The sequence below is a fragment of the Haemorhous mexicanus genome, chromosome 5, assembly GCF_027477595.1.
Source record: "Haemorhous mexicanus isolate bHaeMex1 chromosome 5, bHaeMex1.pri, whole genome shotgun sequence".
NCBI lineage: Eukaryota > Metazoa > Chordata > Aves > Passeriformes > Fringillidae > Haemorhous > Haemorhous mexicanus.
In genome coordinates, this window is record NC_082345.1 from 37124956 (window position 1) to 37140918 (window position 15963).

The 15963-nt window shown below is 38.3% G+C and overlaps 1 protein-coding gene across 1 annotated transcript in view; it reads right to left on the reverse strand.

The window, feature by feature from the left end:
• Positions 1-15963, reverse strand: part of OTOGL (otogelin like) — a 91945-nt gene that overhangs the window by 73933 nt on the left and 2049 nt on the right. Inside the window, exons 3-12 of the mRNA XM_059847928.1 lie at positions 15798-15846; positions 13663-13720; positions 11879-11977; positions 11115-11269; positions 8317-8438; positions 6969-7174; positions 4121-4248; positions 3393-3499; positions 1112-1218; positions 295-420 (exon numbers count right to left, since the gene is read on the reverse strand). Coding sequence (XP_059703911.1) covers positions 295-420; positions 1112-1218; positions 3393-3499; positions 4121-4248; positions 6969-7174; positions 8317-8438; positions 11115-11269; positions 11879-11977; positions 13663-13720; positions 15798-15846 — 1157 coding nt within the window. The remainder of the gene's footprint in view (positions 1-294; positions 421-1111; positions 1219-3392; positions 3500-4120; positions 4249-6968; positions 7175-8316; positions 8439-11114; positions 11270-11878; positions 11978-13662; positions 13721-15797; positions 15847-15963) is intronic.

A 15963-nucleotide genomic window follows, 5' to 3' on the forward strand; every position in this document is an offset into this window, starting at 1 on the left:
CTTTGAATAATTCAAATAAAGTGGGCTAAATCTGTGCAATATCCTATTGTAGGAAGAACTAGTAACATCTCCAGATTTTAACTGACATTGCATGCTGAGACACCTTTTTATTCTAGATGAATGTTTATCGCACAATAAAGGGCAGAATCACAGTGACAATAACAACATCTAGGGCAGAATTTACAATATTCATAGTTTCCAGGCATTAACTTTAACCACAGTCTATTTAGACATCATTATGATGTTGGATAGTAGCTTTACACATATTTTTGAAATAACATTGACAATATTTACCATCTGGACAGTAACAGCCATCTAAACAGTGCAGATTGCTGCCAAGACAATCCTTTTCAAATGTGCAAGTTGGTGGGCAACAACTGATACAGTCACGGTGAACAAAGGTGTCTTCACACTTCTCAGCTAAAAAAAAACCCATGGTATACTGAACATTAGTGCAATTTCTCTTTCCGTGCTAGAAAATCCATTTCTGTCAAATAAACATTGTGCAGCTCTTCTGGTATAGATAGGTAATCCAATCAAGTAAAATGCATGTTTTGGAGGAGTTTTAACTGACGAGCTATGGTGAAGCTCTTGTCAATATTTAAGTCTTTCTTTAGCAAATCCTTATAACATCTCTCCAAAATAAGTTATAGCTTCTGTGACATTCTGTGAATGCTTACATATCTCAGCCAGTTCTAAGCCTTGTGCATGAGAATGTGCTGCAATTGATGGGTGGTAATGATAACAAGAAGGAGCTGGATTAACTACATTAATTCTGTTATAGGGCCAGTAGAGGCTGAGAGGTCTTCTGGGACAAAGAGCAACGGCAAATCTCCACAGGTGTTTGCTCTTTATCCTAGAATATGATCAGCACACATGACGTTTCAAGAAATCCAAACAAACATGAATTTTGTATGAATCTAAATCCTAGCACAATTAAAATATTCCTTGGTCAAGTCATTGACTTCATTGTTTGCCAGCAAGAGTGAAACTGGCTGATCAGCTTGAGTATTAGGTTTGAGTTCTACAAGGAAAAATGTTGTCAAGGTGGAATATTTGAACTGAATATATGGGATATCTCAAAGGTTCATGCTTTATTGAAGAATCTTACTACAGGCAGGAAAGTCATCCCTCCAGTCCCGCACCGGGGACCCAGCGTGAGAACATGCTCTAGCGTACTCTGTCACTGCCCTGCAGTATGTTTCATCATCATCCACTCTGAAATGATAAAATAAGAGAATAATCAAGGAAAAAAAATCCCATCTAAAAATTCCTGCCATGTGACATGGCACGCATAGCTGACACCACTCGGTCATAAAGGCACACAGGGAAAATATAAAAAGGAAAAAGCTATACTGAATACACATTGTGGTTTTATCATTGATCTCACTAAAAGTTATTTCATTTTAACACTACAACAATGAGTAAAGCCACTAATCTATTATTTTTAAAAAGAGCTGCCTGAAGTGAAAGAGAAACAGGACCTTTTCTTGAATGCAATGGACAGCTCAACAGTCTCGAGATCCCCATCTCAGACCTCTCCATCCTGCATGACATAGAAACTCTGACCTACACTTATAAAAGACATTCTGGTTCAAGTGAGAACTTCAAGTCTCCAATTGCCTTGAACTTAGACAAGAAGAACCGTATCAGTGGAATCCTTTGTGCTGAAGTTCTCAGAGCCAGAAGTGTTATCCACTGAATACTGTGGACAGGCTCAGGGCAGCAGAGCCTTGGGCAAAGTCAAGATTTCTGCCTTAGTCCATACAGAAAAAGCTGTACAGTGCATTTTTACCAGAATCGAGTAAAAAGACATTCATTAATATTTAAGCAAGTTCAAATTTTATTCAGATGTAAGTCACATATGGTGAAATACCACCAAACTTTTGTTACTGTGAAAGTTGAACTCACAACATTTGCTCTGGAAGATCTGATGCCAAAATAAACTAGTCACAACATGACATTTCTATTATAAGCATGTTTATGACAGATCAACTGAGTATTCCCCTTAGCACACCGGATAATGCTTCCAAAATTAATCGTCTTAAGAATATGTTATATTGTATTTGTATTCTGCTTTCAACACATCTATTATCAAATCAAACACCACTGCACTCTTTGTTACAGAGATCAGAGTCTCTCCAACTCTCCTTATCTAATCCAATTAAATGGGTCTTAATAGAAAGAATACTTGGAGTATACTATGGCCACACAAAAAAACCTTCATAAACTGACACTAAGCCACAAGAAGAGAGGTCTCTTTTAGAAACAAAATAAGCCTAAATTAATGAGTTTCTGAGACTTAGAAACTTCAAGGTTTTTAACATTCACAAAATTCACATCAACACGAATCAGATTGTTCACAAAAAATCCAACCCTCCTTAACACCACAGCACTGATTCAATAGCCTACTTAAAAGAAATGGCTTTCATTATTCTTCAAAAGTCACAATAAATTCCTGAGTTACACAGAGACCATACAGAGGCAACTCTTTTCTGAGCAACACCAGTGTTTGCCTACAAACACAAATTTTTCTATCTTGACTATATGGTAAATCAGAAAACTAAACATTCATCAAAAATTGAACTAACAAGTTTAAATGGATTATACTGAGGGATCATAATGTTTAGTCTTGTGATCCTTTCTGTGTGCTTTTAATTAAACTGATGATACTCTGAGAATTATATATTCTGGAAAAAATCGTCCTATTTCTGACAATTGCTTCTTCATTTGAAACCTTACCAAAAAGAAAGTGGTACATTGCCCAATTATGTCTTCAATTACTGGAGTACAATTTTAACTTGGATAACTAGAATTAATTAGGATACCAGGTTTCCTACACTGCCAGCAGCTGAGGGGGGGGGGTGTCTGCCATCAAAACAAATGAGTTCAATTTCTTTTGGCAACTCTGGATTTAAGTAAATGGCACCATTTTGTAAAACTTCTACTAATTTGAATGATAGTAGTTACTCATAAAAAATAGTCCAGCTTCATCTGACAAATGGCCCAGCCCTTCCAGTATTGTTGATATTTTTTCCTAGTATCATCTCCACATAGTTCTGTTTCTGGACCTCCAGATAAAAGTTTCATGGGTTTTTTGTGATTAGCAACTCATTTCCTGTCATGAGTGATTCTCCATGAATTTACCTTACACTTACTTGTCTAATGTTTCCTTGAATCTACGTAAGCCCTCAGCAATCAAATATCCCTTGTCAGGATGGTTCTGTACCTTTTGTTCCCACACAAATTACCCCCTGAGAAACCCCATCTCTTTCATTTTGAGCTTGGTTCTTCCCAACTTCCCACAATGTTCTTTCATTCTGGTCCCACACAAAAGACTGAGCATTCATTTCATGTGTCAAGATTAAATATACAAGAATTTCAGTACTTACCTGCAAAGATCATTCATGCAGCTTGAAATATAAGAATACGGATCTATACTTTCATGACAGCTGAGAAAAGGAAACTGTAGGAATATTTGGCACTTGAAGAATATGTCCTGTGCATTAAGGAGAATCAGTAAATGGAAGTTAGCCAACACTTTCTGAATAGGCATCATTCTTTTTAGCTTTGTTTCCCTAGTCTAAGGTCCTTTATATCCCCATTAAAATTTGAGCATGGTGTTGTCTTAATTTACTTATATATCTCTTTCATTATTCTTCCTAAAATTTTTCCTCTGTGCCTAGGTTTGCTTGACTGCATGCTGGTCCTAAACCACCTGGGATGAAAAAGTGTGAAATGGCAAAGAAAAGAATTTTGTGTCAATGCAGTAGCTGACCTGCAACTATTTCTGCAGTATTTCACAATTGGTAAAATAATGAGGTGCAAGATGCCAGAACTGGAAACTGAACCCAAGTTTAATGCAGTAATGAAGAGCTCTGCCAGCAGATTGGTGCCACTTGGCACATCCAATCTGAGCCTTTGTACTTCTAAGCTAAACATATGAAGAACTTTAGGCACTCCCTAGTAACAGCCCTGATCTGAATCTTTCCCAAAGCTTCAATGCATTTAAGGCTTTTTCAACATTGTGTATATTGTTAGATTCTTGTACCATCAGTAGGCAGTGAAGATTAAGAAAATACATGTATCTATGTACATATGTAAAATATAATTAATTTACCTCAGTGGATTCTGCATTGGCTGAGCAAGGACTGGGAAAATCTGAGGCAGTAGGAACACAAGCTATATCATCTGAGGCTTGCACAGCCCAGCTATTCGCAAATTCAGCAATGTCTTCTGTATGTTCACCTACTGCATAAAAACATTGGGAGAGCAATAATAAAAAATTGTCAACACAAACACATAAGACAACTTTGAAAATTTTAGTCATTTTTCAATGTGTTCATTACCTCAATTACAGATGATTTCAGAGTACGAGTCATAAAGAAACGTAATATCTTTCCCTTTTTATTTCAGGTTGTATTTTATACTACATTTAAATGAAAATATTGAAAAAATACATGACAAGGTGTCGGCTTATTTTAAGCACAATCATTGATAATTTCATAATAAATATACAAATAATCACAAGTGGAAGGCATTGAACACTTAAGAAAAAATACATTTCTTTGAAGCAATTTAAGTCTTTCATCACGTTTCACAAAGGTCAGTTAGTGCTATTATCTCCCTCCCTTTCCCTTATTGCAGAAAAGCCCTACAACACAGAGGCACAAAATGCCAGGCTCTTCTCACAGCACAAGCATGGGAGAGTTAATGAACAAGATGTGGGACTGGAAGTCATGGCAACAGGCTTAGATACAGGAACATACAAGAAGTTTGGCAGTAAAAAAACAGACACAAAATTCCCATATACTTGCAGCAAGAACTAAATATTGCATTTTCTCTACATTCTTTATTAGGTTAAAAAGGGTATATTGCCTCCACCTTGAAGAACCTGACAGTAATTGTCTATGCTATGGTTATCTATATCCACGCATGGCTAGGAGACAAGATATTGAAATGAAATCAGCTAGAGGGGTTTTTTTTCACAGAGCTCTACCATAGAAAATTTCATCCAACTTCTAGCACAAGAGGTACAAAGTTGGACACTGCAATGTGGAAAGCCACAAAGCACACTAATGAGATACTTGGACCTCCACAAATAAATGACTAACCATCAGTCTGTTTTGCTTAAGAGCAAAGGAAACCTAAAATATTTCTTCCTCTCTGACAGAGTATTTCTTTATGCAGAAGACCTTTCCCAAACACAAAAAGCTGGGGTTTAATCTAGAGATAAACCTGCTGTTATAACTCTGATTCTACAAAAACATTAAAAATACTTTATGTACATTTTGACATGGTTTGAAAAAAACTTCTAAGTCTTTAAAAAATACCACAAAATAAAATCATTGTCCTTGAAACAGTTTTGTACACAGACACAGTCTTTCATATTAAGGCAACAAAGATGGCATTAAAGGTGAAGATAAGGAAACAGAAAATGGGTTTGCTTTTAAACTGTACTTTGAAATTGTATATTATATGCTTCTCAGCAGCTTATTTATTTAAGCATGACAAATAATGAGCATTTGGATTCTGGAAGACTCAGGATAGATCTAAGGGTTACCTTTACACTACTCAGGGAAGTTGTTTAGCTGGAAGAGAGAAATCATTATATCAAATGATTGATAAGACTTAGAAATTCTTAAGAAAATGTTGCAGCTTGGAAGGTATCTGAATTAGCAGTCTATTCTTGTGAAGATCTCAGAATCTCATGCTTTGTATTTGCAGAATCAAGACACCATGTTATACAACTGGTTCAAGGCTAAAGTAATTCATTTGGCTCTCAGTTGTACGCTGCAATAATGCTATCATTTCTGATAAAGAAAAATGCTAGATGAAATGATCATGGTGAAAAAATTTAGCTCTGAAAATGAAGACAGGTATGAGCAGGAAATCTTTTATAACAGAATACATCTAAACATAATAATACATCCAAAGATACTGAAATTACTGAATTATAGAGATCACATGAATTCATTATTTCCTCCAAATATTATTTTTTGCTATTATTACACATCACCATACTAAACTGGTTATTAAGCATACTGTACTCTGGTGTGCAGAAGTTACTGCAGAAAACTTACTGCTCTCATGGCAGAAAAGATGAAAAATGTATACCCAGGCAGATTTTTAGAGATTCTGCAAAGATATGTAGAGTGAGCATTCCTTCCCTAAGGAAGTTTTAAAGCTCCACTACCAACCATAAAAAAAAAGAAAAAAAGTTACTGTGGGATACCTTTTGTGACTTAAGAACATGCAGAGCCATGGGACTAGATTCTCTCAGCAGTTAATGGTAACAGAAAGATAATCTTACTTTGTTTGTATAAGGGAGTGAGAAAAATCCTCATATTTTCAAGCTCATTCTTGTTCCTTTTTTTTTTTTTTTCCCATATTAGTTGCAAGTAGGACAAAAGTCCACTTGGAGTATTCCTTATCTAGGCTACAGAATACAAGTTTAAAAAGTCATCTCTGCCTCAGACACAGCACAAAGCAGCTCCTCATCCCAGAGAGTAGTCAGAGGCCCTTAGTCCACCATACCAACAAGGGGATACAAGGAACTCCTAGGAAACACCTTTGAAATTTACTTATTTTAACTAGGATTTTTATGATGCTGCTATTAAAGATCGACTAGAGATGCTACTCTTCCCTTCATCTTTAAACACAGAGAAAACCATCAACATTTGTTTATGTATTTATTGTTTGAAGGCATTTTCATCGGCTAAGATAAACATACCCCAAGTGCTTTGCTGAGCAAGATGTTTAAATGCACATATAAATACTTTCTTGAACTAGGACCTTTTCCCTTTCCATCTTTAATGACGAGGAGAAGTAAAAGTAGAGAATATATACTGTTTTACTGAAATAATTAAAACAGGACTGCCTTTTTACAGCATTACACTTATACAGCAGTGTATTTAAAGTGAACATGGAAACTGTTCACACAAAGTAAGGGTAAGATATTTACTTACTGTTTTGAAGTATCAGGTCATCATATTTATTGCCGTTAAAATTTCCACAAAGGCCACAAGATTTTCCCTTATGATCTTCTGTCAGCTTAATATAAATACCAGAGTTTCCATCCCAAGCAAGAGAAAAACCAAAGGTAGTCTTCACCAGAATATAGTCCGCCAGTCTCTCAACGAAAGCATTTCCAACTGTCTGAGGCAATATTAATCTGGAAAAATATAGTCTACATCAAAGATCTCAGATGAAATGAGGTTCATGCTAGAAAAATACCACATAAAACATTGCCCTCTAACTCAACAAGCACTTTTTCCTGGGTGTACACCATCACTCCATTCAATTCTTCATCATGTTTTTACTATCTTATGTTTACTTCTCTATATCAACCATCAAGAATGAGTGCTTTCTGCTGGATACACCTATTAGTTGTATCAATTATAGTCTTGAAGAATAATGCATCTTTGCTTTCAAAGCCTGGCACTCCACTTTGAGGAATACTCGAGTTCACGAGCACACTGCACTAGGCAAGGAACCACCAGCAGCCCTTCTGGGCACTGGGTCATCACTGGGTTAGATATCTGCAAAAGGAGGAGCTTGCAGTAGAGAAAACACCACTGACAAAACAGTTGTACCTCTTCCTCCTTTGGTGAAAGACCACTGGACAATAATAAGCACAGATGTAATCCTAGTCTTCCAAAGTTGCTTCTGTTGGGTCGAACATATCACCAGAGCTACCATTCTCAGATACTAAAGGCATTACAAAGGGGATGGCAAAAGCACATCAACAACTTTCTTAAAATTTCTGTACAATCAGTAAAATACACTTATGATAGCCTTAGGCACATCTTTTTACTTACAAAAGGAAAGGTAAATTTGGAGGTTCGATGTACCTCAGAGATATTTTGTGGAGTTTTTTTCCCCAAAGGGGCAAAAGATCTTTTTTTTTAACCAATTCAGACTCATCTAGAAGACGATCATGTCTTATATTAGCTATAGCTACCAAGAATAAATAATGATTGACTTGTTCAAAATGCTATCAGGATGCACCAGGGATTAGCTGGGACTGCCTGACACAGACTTTGTCTGTAAAAAGAAGGAATAAATAATTGTTAGGTTACAGCTGAGAAGCTGAACACAGTAAATACAGTGTATTCTATCCCCACTAGTGTTTTACATCAGTACTGTCACAGCTGCTCACACTAGAGCACTATCAGCCCCAATATAGAACAGCAAGGGATCAATAAAGGTACAGATTAAATTATTTCATCTGGATTGTGCAAGAATCATCATTTTCCCAAACTCCACCTTATCTTTTTGCAATAAAATATTAAAACTCACCATTAGAACACTTACCTGATTCCATTTTTTCTTACTTCATGTCCTGAAATCATTATTTCTTCTTGGTTTGAAAAAAATAAGCTGATAGACCTATGACAAGTATATACTGAACCATAACAGTGGGGACTGTTATGAACCTTTGAGGGAAAAAATAGAGACAAAATGAGAGTAAATGCTTGTCCTCAATAATTTTGCACCATTTTTATTAAATTCATATACGATATTTTACATTTTTATGCTCTAGTGACTGAAATAGCTTTAAAAATAAATACCTAGAGTATTGCAAAGTCACAATTACAAAGATATGCAAAACTCAAAGTTCACACTACACAATACTACTGAGAAATACAACTGTTTAATAGTGCATGGCATCACAGGCCAGTGGTCTAAATACTGGATAAAGGAGTCAGGTATTTTACATTGACAAACTTCAGAGACACTGTAGTGAGTTAGCTTATAGAGGCCAAAGGTGGAGCTTGTTACCTGCTGTGAACAAACACCCCTATTTCTCTGTATCTAGAGATCTGATCTATAAAATAGGATTACAAACTATACAGAACCTCAGTGTAATAGCAGCACTCTCCTGCTAGCTGAGACTGGTACAAGCTGAACTGCAGCATGCCCTCCTGAACCACTCAGGATTTCTTGAGATTTTGAAGAGCTCCCACAGATTACAGCAGGCATCTAAGTGACATGGATCTGTTAGAATCCATTTTGCACTGGCTTTCCAGCCCTGCTAATGGAGAAAGGTAGACTTTTCTGAAGTGTGCTTCTCTCCGTTACAAATATGAGCCAGGGGATTGGCTTAGTCGCATATCAGCTTATCTTGCTCAAATACAGTACTCTCAGGACTTGAAAACTGTGGGTTTGTGCTTGAGCAAAACTTACACAGTTTTCATTAATCTCAGGGGGAATGAGCCACCCAAAACTGTAGGATGCCCTAATGTGCTCCAAAAGCCCATGAGCTCATTTTAGACACCAGTGAAGGGAGAGGGGAATGTGTTTTGCATCTTAGATGCCTATCATTAGCCGGATTAAAATATAGACAGAGTTTAGATAGCTCAGATATGACTTATGTTACTTTGTGTGTCATCATTCTCTGAGAAGGATGGGAATTTCATTACCAGTTTACTTGACAGTTCTGTAAACTAAATAAATTTGTAATTGGGAACATTTTACCAATATAGTGGTGGAAGCTGTAAATGTAACTGTTGTGAAGAAAATATCTGTGAGTAAACATATACAGTGCTCATGAATACTTGAATTATTCTTCCTTGACTGACACTAAATCTGGAGGTAAAAACCAATTACTGTTTCTTTGGGTGAAATAAACTAGGTCATGAAAAGCATTAGGAGCTTGTACATGTATAAAGATAATCATAATTAAAGACAACATAAAAGTTATTAGTCCTGGCAAATGGCTTCTACGTAAGCCCTTCCCAAGACAGAAACACAATAAAGGAAAATCAAAATAATTCTTATGTTTTGTTCTCCTCTTGAGGGGTGGATTATTAAAGCCAGAAGGACCATAACATTAGGATTTGGCAAGGTTTTTGTCTCTCCATTGCCCAGTCTGTCTACAGTCTCACATTACTTATGACTTTGCTGAGTAAACATTTTCAGTTTTTAGTAAAACATGACATTTGTTCCAGTAATTGAATAGAACTTTCCCTCTTTCCAGAGCCACTGGAATCCACAGACATATTGATTCCAGATTTTAATATAATCTTGAACTTTGCTACAGCACTTTCTGAAAACCTTTAAGAGGCTGCATATAGAATCCAAATAATTAAAATGAAATTGTGAAAGGCAGGTGTAACTGTGTCTCTCTGTAACATGAGTAGGTAGAAATGGCAGTTTTAATGGTAGCTTTATCTTCTCTAAGTGCTGTTATCTGAGGGAAGGAGAGGTCATTTGTTTGTAACTCAAAAACAGTCCTCAGAGCAGAAATCAGCATCTAGATCTGCCCTCATGCCTACAACCACTGTACTGTACAAACACAGGCTCAAAATGAGGACCTCTCTTGTTACTTCTTCCCTGCCCAATCAGCACCAAATCCCAACCATTTTGAATAAGGTAATAGAATGATCTTGTATCCTCTCCCCACAGTAAGAACCAGCCTGACAAATAGGGCATCTCTCTTCAAAGAGGGTATAGATTTGAACTCTCCCTGACCCACAGTCATTAACCATGGATACTCAGCAATTTGAAGAAATTACTTAAAAGAGTGCCTTCCATACATAGGTCAAGTTGAAAGCCTTTGAGCAGTTAATCTTCTCTGCATGACGTAGAGGTAATCCAAAATTAGAATGCAAATCCCTAGAGGGGACAAGATGTGGAGCAAATCCCACAGAGCCCAGGGAAACAGATCCTCACAGCATGCCAATAGCTGTGAATTAGGGCCTAGCACATTCGTGTTCCTCACTATCAGGCAAGTGATAGCTGTTTGCACTTACTCAGCAGCTCAATATTTTTTTACAGCCTGGTGGCTGAAGTTTATTAAAGTTTCTGGGGTCTTGTTTAAAACCCACTTTTTCTTCCAGAAGGGAGAGAGCAGATATCCCATTAAGGATCAGAGGAGAAAGAAATACTATTCTTAATATACTGACTCTTTTGATTATAATTTCATTAGTATTTGGAGTTGCTGCACATAAGTTTAAGCTTTTCCAGAAGTTTTCAACATTTTCACAGTTTTATATTTAAGCAATTAATGCTCAGTTTGGTACATTTATTGTCTCTCTATTTATTTTACTTACTTATTAACTTTTATGTTTACTTACATACTTACTTCTAATGTATGTTAACATACTTACCCAAACAGTGTACTGGGGTTCCAGAGTACTGCAGTCTTTTGCAAATATATAGGAGCAATTCCCTGGGAAGTAGTAGTAGATGCCATCAAATGTTTCAAAATTATACTGTCCCCACGATTTGCAAATCCCATCTCGGTCCTTGCCAGTGTTAGGTACTGAAGAGAACACACTGAGTTTACAAGAAGCATGATCATGAAAAATTAGCAAGTACAAAAGATAAACTTACGCCTTCAACTTTAAATAAAGTCACACTCTTTTTTAGTCTTAAGTCTGCAGTTTTACCCATGTGCAATGATCATTAAATTTCTATTTTTTTCAGTGGAGACATTTTAATTACAAGTAGAGGCAAGGGATTTAGATATTCTGCACATCCTGGAACACAATTCTTGTTGATCCCTACACACAGCAGATTCCAGAAACTAGTGTATTTAAATAGTAGGTAATTTAGTTTGCAATAAACCACTGCTTGTTAAAAGAAATGCAGTGGTTTTTGCTGTCTGGCTACTAGACAATACTAGTCAATGGTCTATCTGTTATGGTATCTATATATCATTACAGCCCAAGTGCAAAATGTAGGCATTTCTGATGTTGTTTTCTACATGTCCCTAACAATGCATATAATTTTAATCCTCCTAGCTACTGGCCAAATTAGAGTCCTGCAACAGAATAATCACAAATATGCTGGTAACAGTAGTCTTTCAAAATCTGTATCCTAAATCTTCCTGAAAGCTGATACTAAACTATTTTGGCCTAAAAAAACTTACCAATTTGGCACCTGCTTCCTTGAGCCTGAAATAACTGACAGTCACAGTCACCTGCCTCTGTGCAGGCTGCTCCATTAAGGCACTCCTGAGGACATGAACCTGCAAGGAAGCATTCCAGCCTTTTAGTAGATAGAGTATTTTGCAAAGAGGTTGAGAGATCCCAGTCAAGTCTTTTTATTGTTAAATCATGAGCCGCTATATTAGCTGAGAAAATTAACCAACAACTATCTCAATATTTTAACATATGCTTAATTTAATCTTTCATGTTCCTTAGTTAAAAGAGAAGCAAGGTTCTCATTTGGTTTGAGACTTATAAACTAACAAAGGAGCAAAAGGTCAACCTCCTCCAAGCAAACAAAAGGTCAAGTTCCCATGTAAAGAAATCAAATCCCAGTCCTGGTGATCTCAAAATATACAGGACACACAGCATTCTAATTCTCTAAATTCAGCATAATTTATACATATATTCAGCTTCTCCCTCCTAAACATTACTGCAAAGGATACATTCAGTTTATGAACAGGCCAGAATATATATTTTAGAGTCAAAACCAGTCCTAAACAACCTTTCCCACATTCAAAAATAAAAGTCAGCTGAAAGGTTATTTCTGCTTCAGAGGTAACTGGACTCAGACTTTATATTCCATGGGAATGGCTCATGTTATAATTAGTAATTTTTTTCCAAAAGCATTAAACGGTTTTATAGTCTGTTTGAAAGCTATGAACTTCTTGTCATTTACTAGTCATTCACTGAGTTGGGTCTAAATCATCATTCCCCAAAAGTGGATAAAAAAGCTAGTCCAAAAGCAAAACCGCACCAGTTTTTTTGCAGATATTTACTTCCCTTCATGGAGTAGGATTAAGACTCTACATACATACAAAACTTCCAGTGTTGCTGATGAAGATTAAAAAAGCATTTTGGACAAGGCAGGAAGTAAGTGAAATAAACAGGTCTTTCCACTCCCAATGAGGCAAAGCTGCTAGTGACAATAAATGGGGAAAAAAAAGAGACCTTTACAGTAAAGGGACACAAAAGCTACCAGTGGTTAGGAATATCATCCGTCATTGTGAAAATTCCTTTCCATGCTTAGCCTTGAATTTTTTCCATTTAAGAACTGCTTTCCAAATATACGTAGATACTCTGAAAATACCAACAAAGCAAAAACCATTGTTTCTATAACAGCACGAATGGGGAAATCTTTGGCTGTTTACAGAATTTTGAGTTGTAAAATTGCATATATTCCTTTAAATAGAAAAATGCAAAAGAAGGCACCTCCCTGGGCATTTTCCAAGAAGGATACCAAAATTCAAATGAAGTTACCTACAGTGAACTTTTCTGTAAAACAATTTCTGTAACTTGAGCCTGCTTTACATGTTTGTCCAATGCTTAAATCCGTACAGGAGCAGCTTCATGCTCATTGCCTGAGCACTCCTTTCCCTTTGCACAATTATAAACCTCTGATATACCTACATCCTCTGACAAGGCCAGAAAAAAGTGGCAGAAATTAAAAATTTTAATAAAACAAAATTTTAAAAAAACCCAAAATCTCAAAAGATTGGCTTCCTTAGCTGTTCAGATTTGGTTGTAAGGCCCTATTTTGAAAGTACAATTTTAATTTTTTTTTTTTTTTTTTTTAATTTTTAACATGGATAAAATGAGAAAATGAGGCAGGACAGAGTTTTGTAGTGGCATGAAGAAGAGGGCTTCCACAGCCCATGGTAACACAGAGGAGGAAGACAGCATTTTAGAGCTCTCTCCTCCTGCAGGTGAGGGGCACAGCACTGACCTCCTGCTGGACTCCGCATCAGGGGCCCATGATGGTGCAACCGAGAGGCAGATTGAACCTGTCAGAGAAACATAAAAGCAAAATCAGGGGTTTTGTGGTTTACAAATCAATTGATAAAACCTGAGGCCTTGCACTCAAACACTGGGCTGGAACTTCAAATACAGAGCAATTTGCATCTCAGCCAGGGCATGGCACAGTCATGGGTGCTGCTGGAGGGATTGGCAGCCTGGGAAGGAGAAGCACAGTGTCTTTTGAGGAGGCTGGGGAAAGATACAGCTGCTATGTGAGATTACTACTGGCTTCTCATCCATGCCAGTGAATCACCAAGGTTCCACATGGGAAGTTTTGCATTCACATTTGGAACAAAAAGAAAGGGGAGAGAGTGCAATCTCCCTTTTTCACTTCACTCAAATGCCCATAGTTGAAGAGTTCCCTCCATTGCTTCCACTCCCCTGTCTCATACTCCATGCTGCACCCATTATAGCCAGTCTAGCTGCAATGGATTTTGTGTTCTCCTTGACATCCTTCAGAACTGCATTTTGGTTCATCCCAAGCAAAAGAGAAATCAGATCTGCCTGATCTGCCTGTTTAGGAACACGCTATGAGGAAGCCCTGCATCTGGCCCAGCACTCTGATATAGCAGGTTGTCACATCACATTTTCCCTTCCAAGAACTGATCCCATTCCAGACTGCAAGTACTCTGGGGCTTCTGCCCCCACTAGTCTGACTGGAAAGTTTACCAGGATTTAAGTACTAAGCACTTAAATGTTTCCCACTTACATTTATTCATGGCCAGTTTAAATATCTTTCTTTATAAATCTGGTCCTTTTTGCTTAAATAGCTCTTCTTTCCTCTGTTTGTTATTTATTTCTTATCTGATGTTCTATGAAAAAACAAGTTATCTTTCTGCAGTCCCCACAGACTTAAGTGCCATCCTTCAGCTGTACAACTAAGTAAAGAAATTTTTTTAGTCTTTGCTTGTAAGCTTATTTCCTTCTTCCCTCCTGACTCCACTCATTCTCCCTATCTCGAGTTTGAACTGATGGATCTCAAGTTAACAACACCATGCAAGGAACATTTTAGGGTTGGTCTTGCCAACACCTCTTACAGCTCCCTTTTCCAAATGGAAATATGTTGTGGGATGCTTCCAAGTAGTACAACCTGTTTAAAATCAACCTGAAATAGATTTCCTTGAATCACCACCTGGAAGGCCCCCTGCACCAAAATGATTCCTGGTGCCCATGATCCATTGCTAGGTGCAGAGGGTCCCTTCCCTCCCTGCACAACAAGGCCCATTTCCATTTTTTCTGACAGCGACTCCGAGCCGCCCGCCTCACAAAAGCTGCTTTTGGCCTTTGCGCCGCTTCGCAGAGCGTCTTGGTGCAGCAGCACTGCCCTGCTGAGGGCCCTCCGAGGACACCTCCAGTCCTGCTTCTCTCAGAGGCTCGGTTACCCTCAGGGCAGTGTTCCACACCAGCTGCCTTTGACTCCCTAGCAGCACACACATCTCAAAGAGTCTTGGAGAAAATCACCCTGGTTCGGCCGCAGGCTCCCAGGAGCACCCTGAGGCGGGACGGCCTCTGGCGTCCTGCCTACCCCCTTCAGAGGGGTTATAACCCCTGGCTGGGCTCCATAGCCCATGTGTGTACAAGTGGGGGAACAAGATTCCTCCATTTAGGATTGAATTTCAGCACAACATTGCTGGGATGCAGCACTGAGGCAGCGTGGGGCCAGGGCGATGGGAACCAGGGCTGGGCCGGAGCCGCTGGGGCACCATGTCCAGGAGGGAGCCTTGCCAGCAGCACGGCCATCGTGCCTGTCACAAACACAAACAGCTTTCCAGGTCCTGTTCAGCCCCACAAAACACAGAGATGCCCCAGGATTATTTCCCATGGTGTGTGTCAGTTGGTTTGGCAGGGTAGGTCGCCCACTGAGTGCTTTGCTGAGGGAGAATGAAGGCATTAGGTCACGGCTCAGGAGGGGTGAGCAGGTGGGGAGTAGCTGCTCCTCCTCACTGTCCTCCTGTTACCGCAGCCCATCTCCCCACAAAGGGTCATTTGTAAGGATGGCAAAGGCCCAGAGCAGAAAAGGGAGGAGGGTTTCCCCACCCTCCTGCTTTTGGAGGTATAACCTACCTCGGCTGTTACAAGATCTCTTTTCTGTCGAGTTGCATTAGACTCAGTTCTGGAAGAAAACAAAAAGGATCTTGTATTATCAAAGGTCCCGGGAGCAACCTGAATAAGCAAGTCCCCAGAGAGAAGTGTTTCTCTCTGATTACTATCACTTTATCAAAGAGGTCTT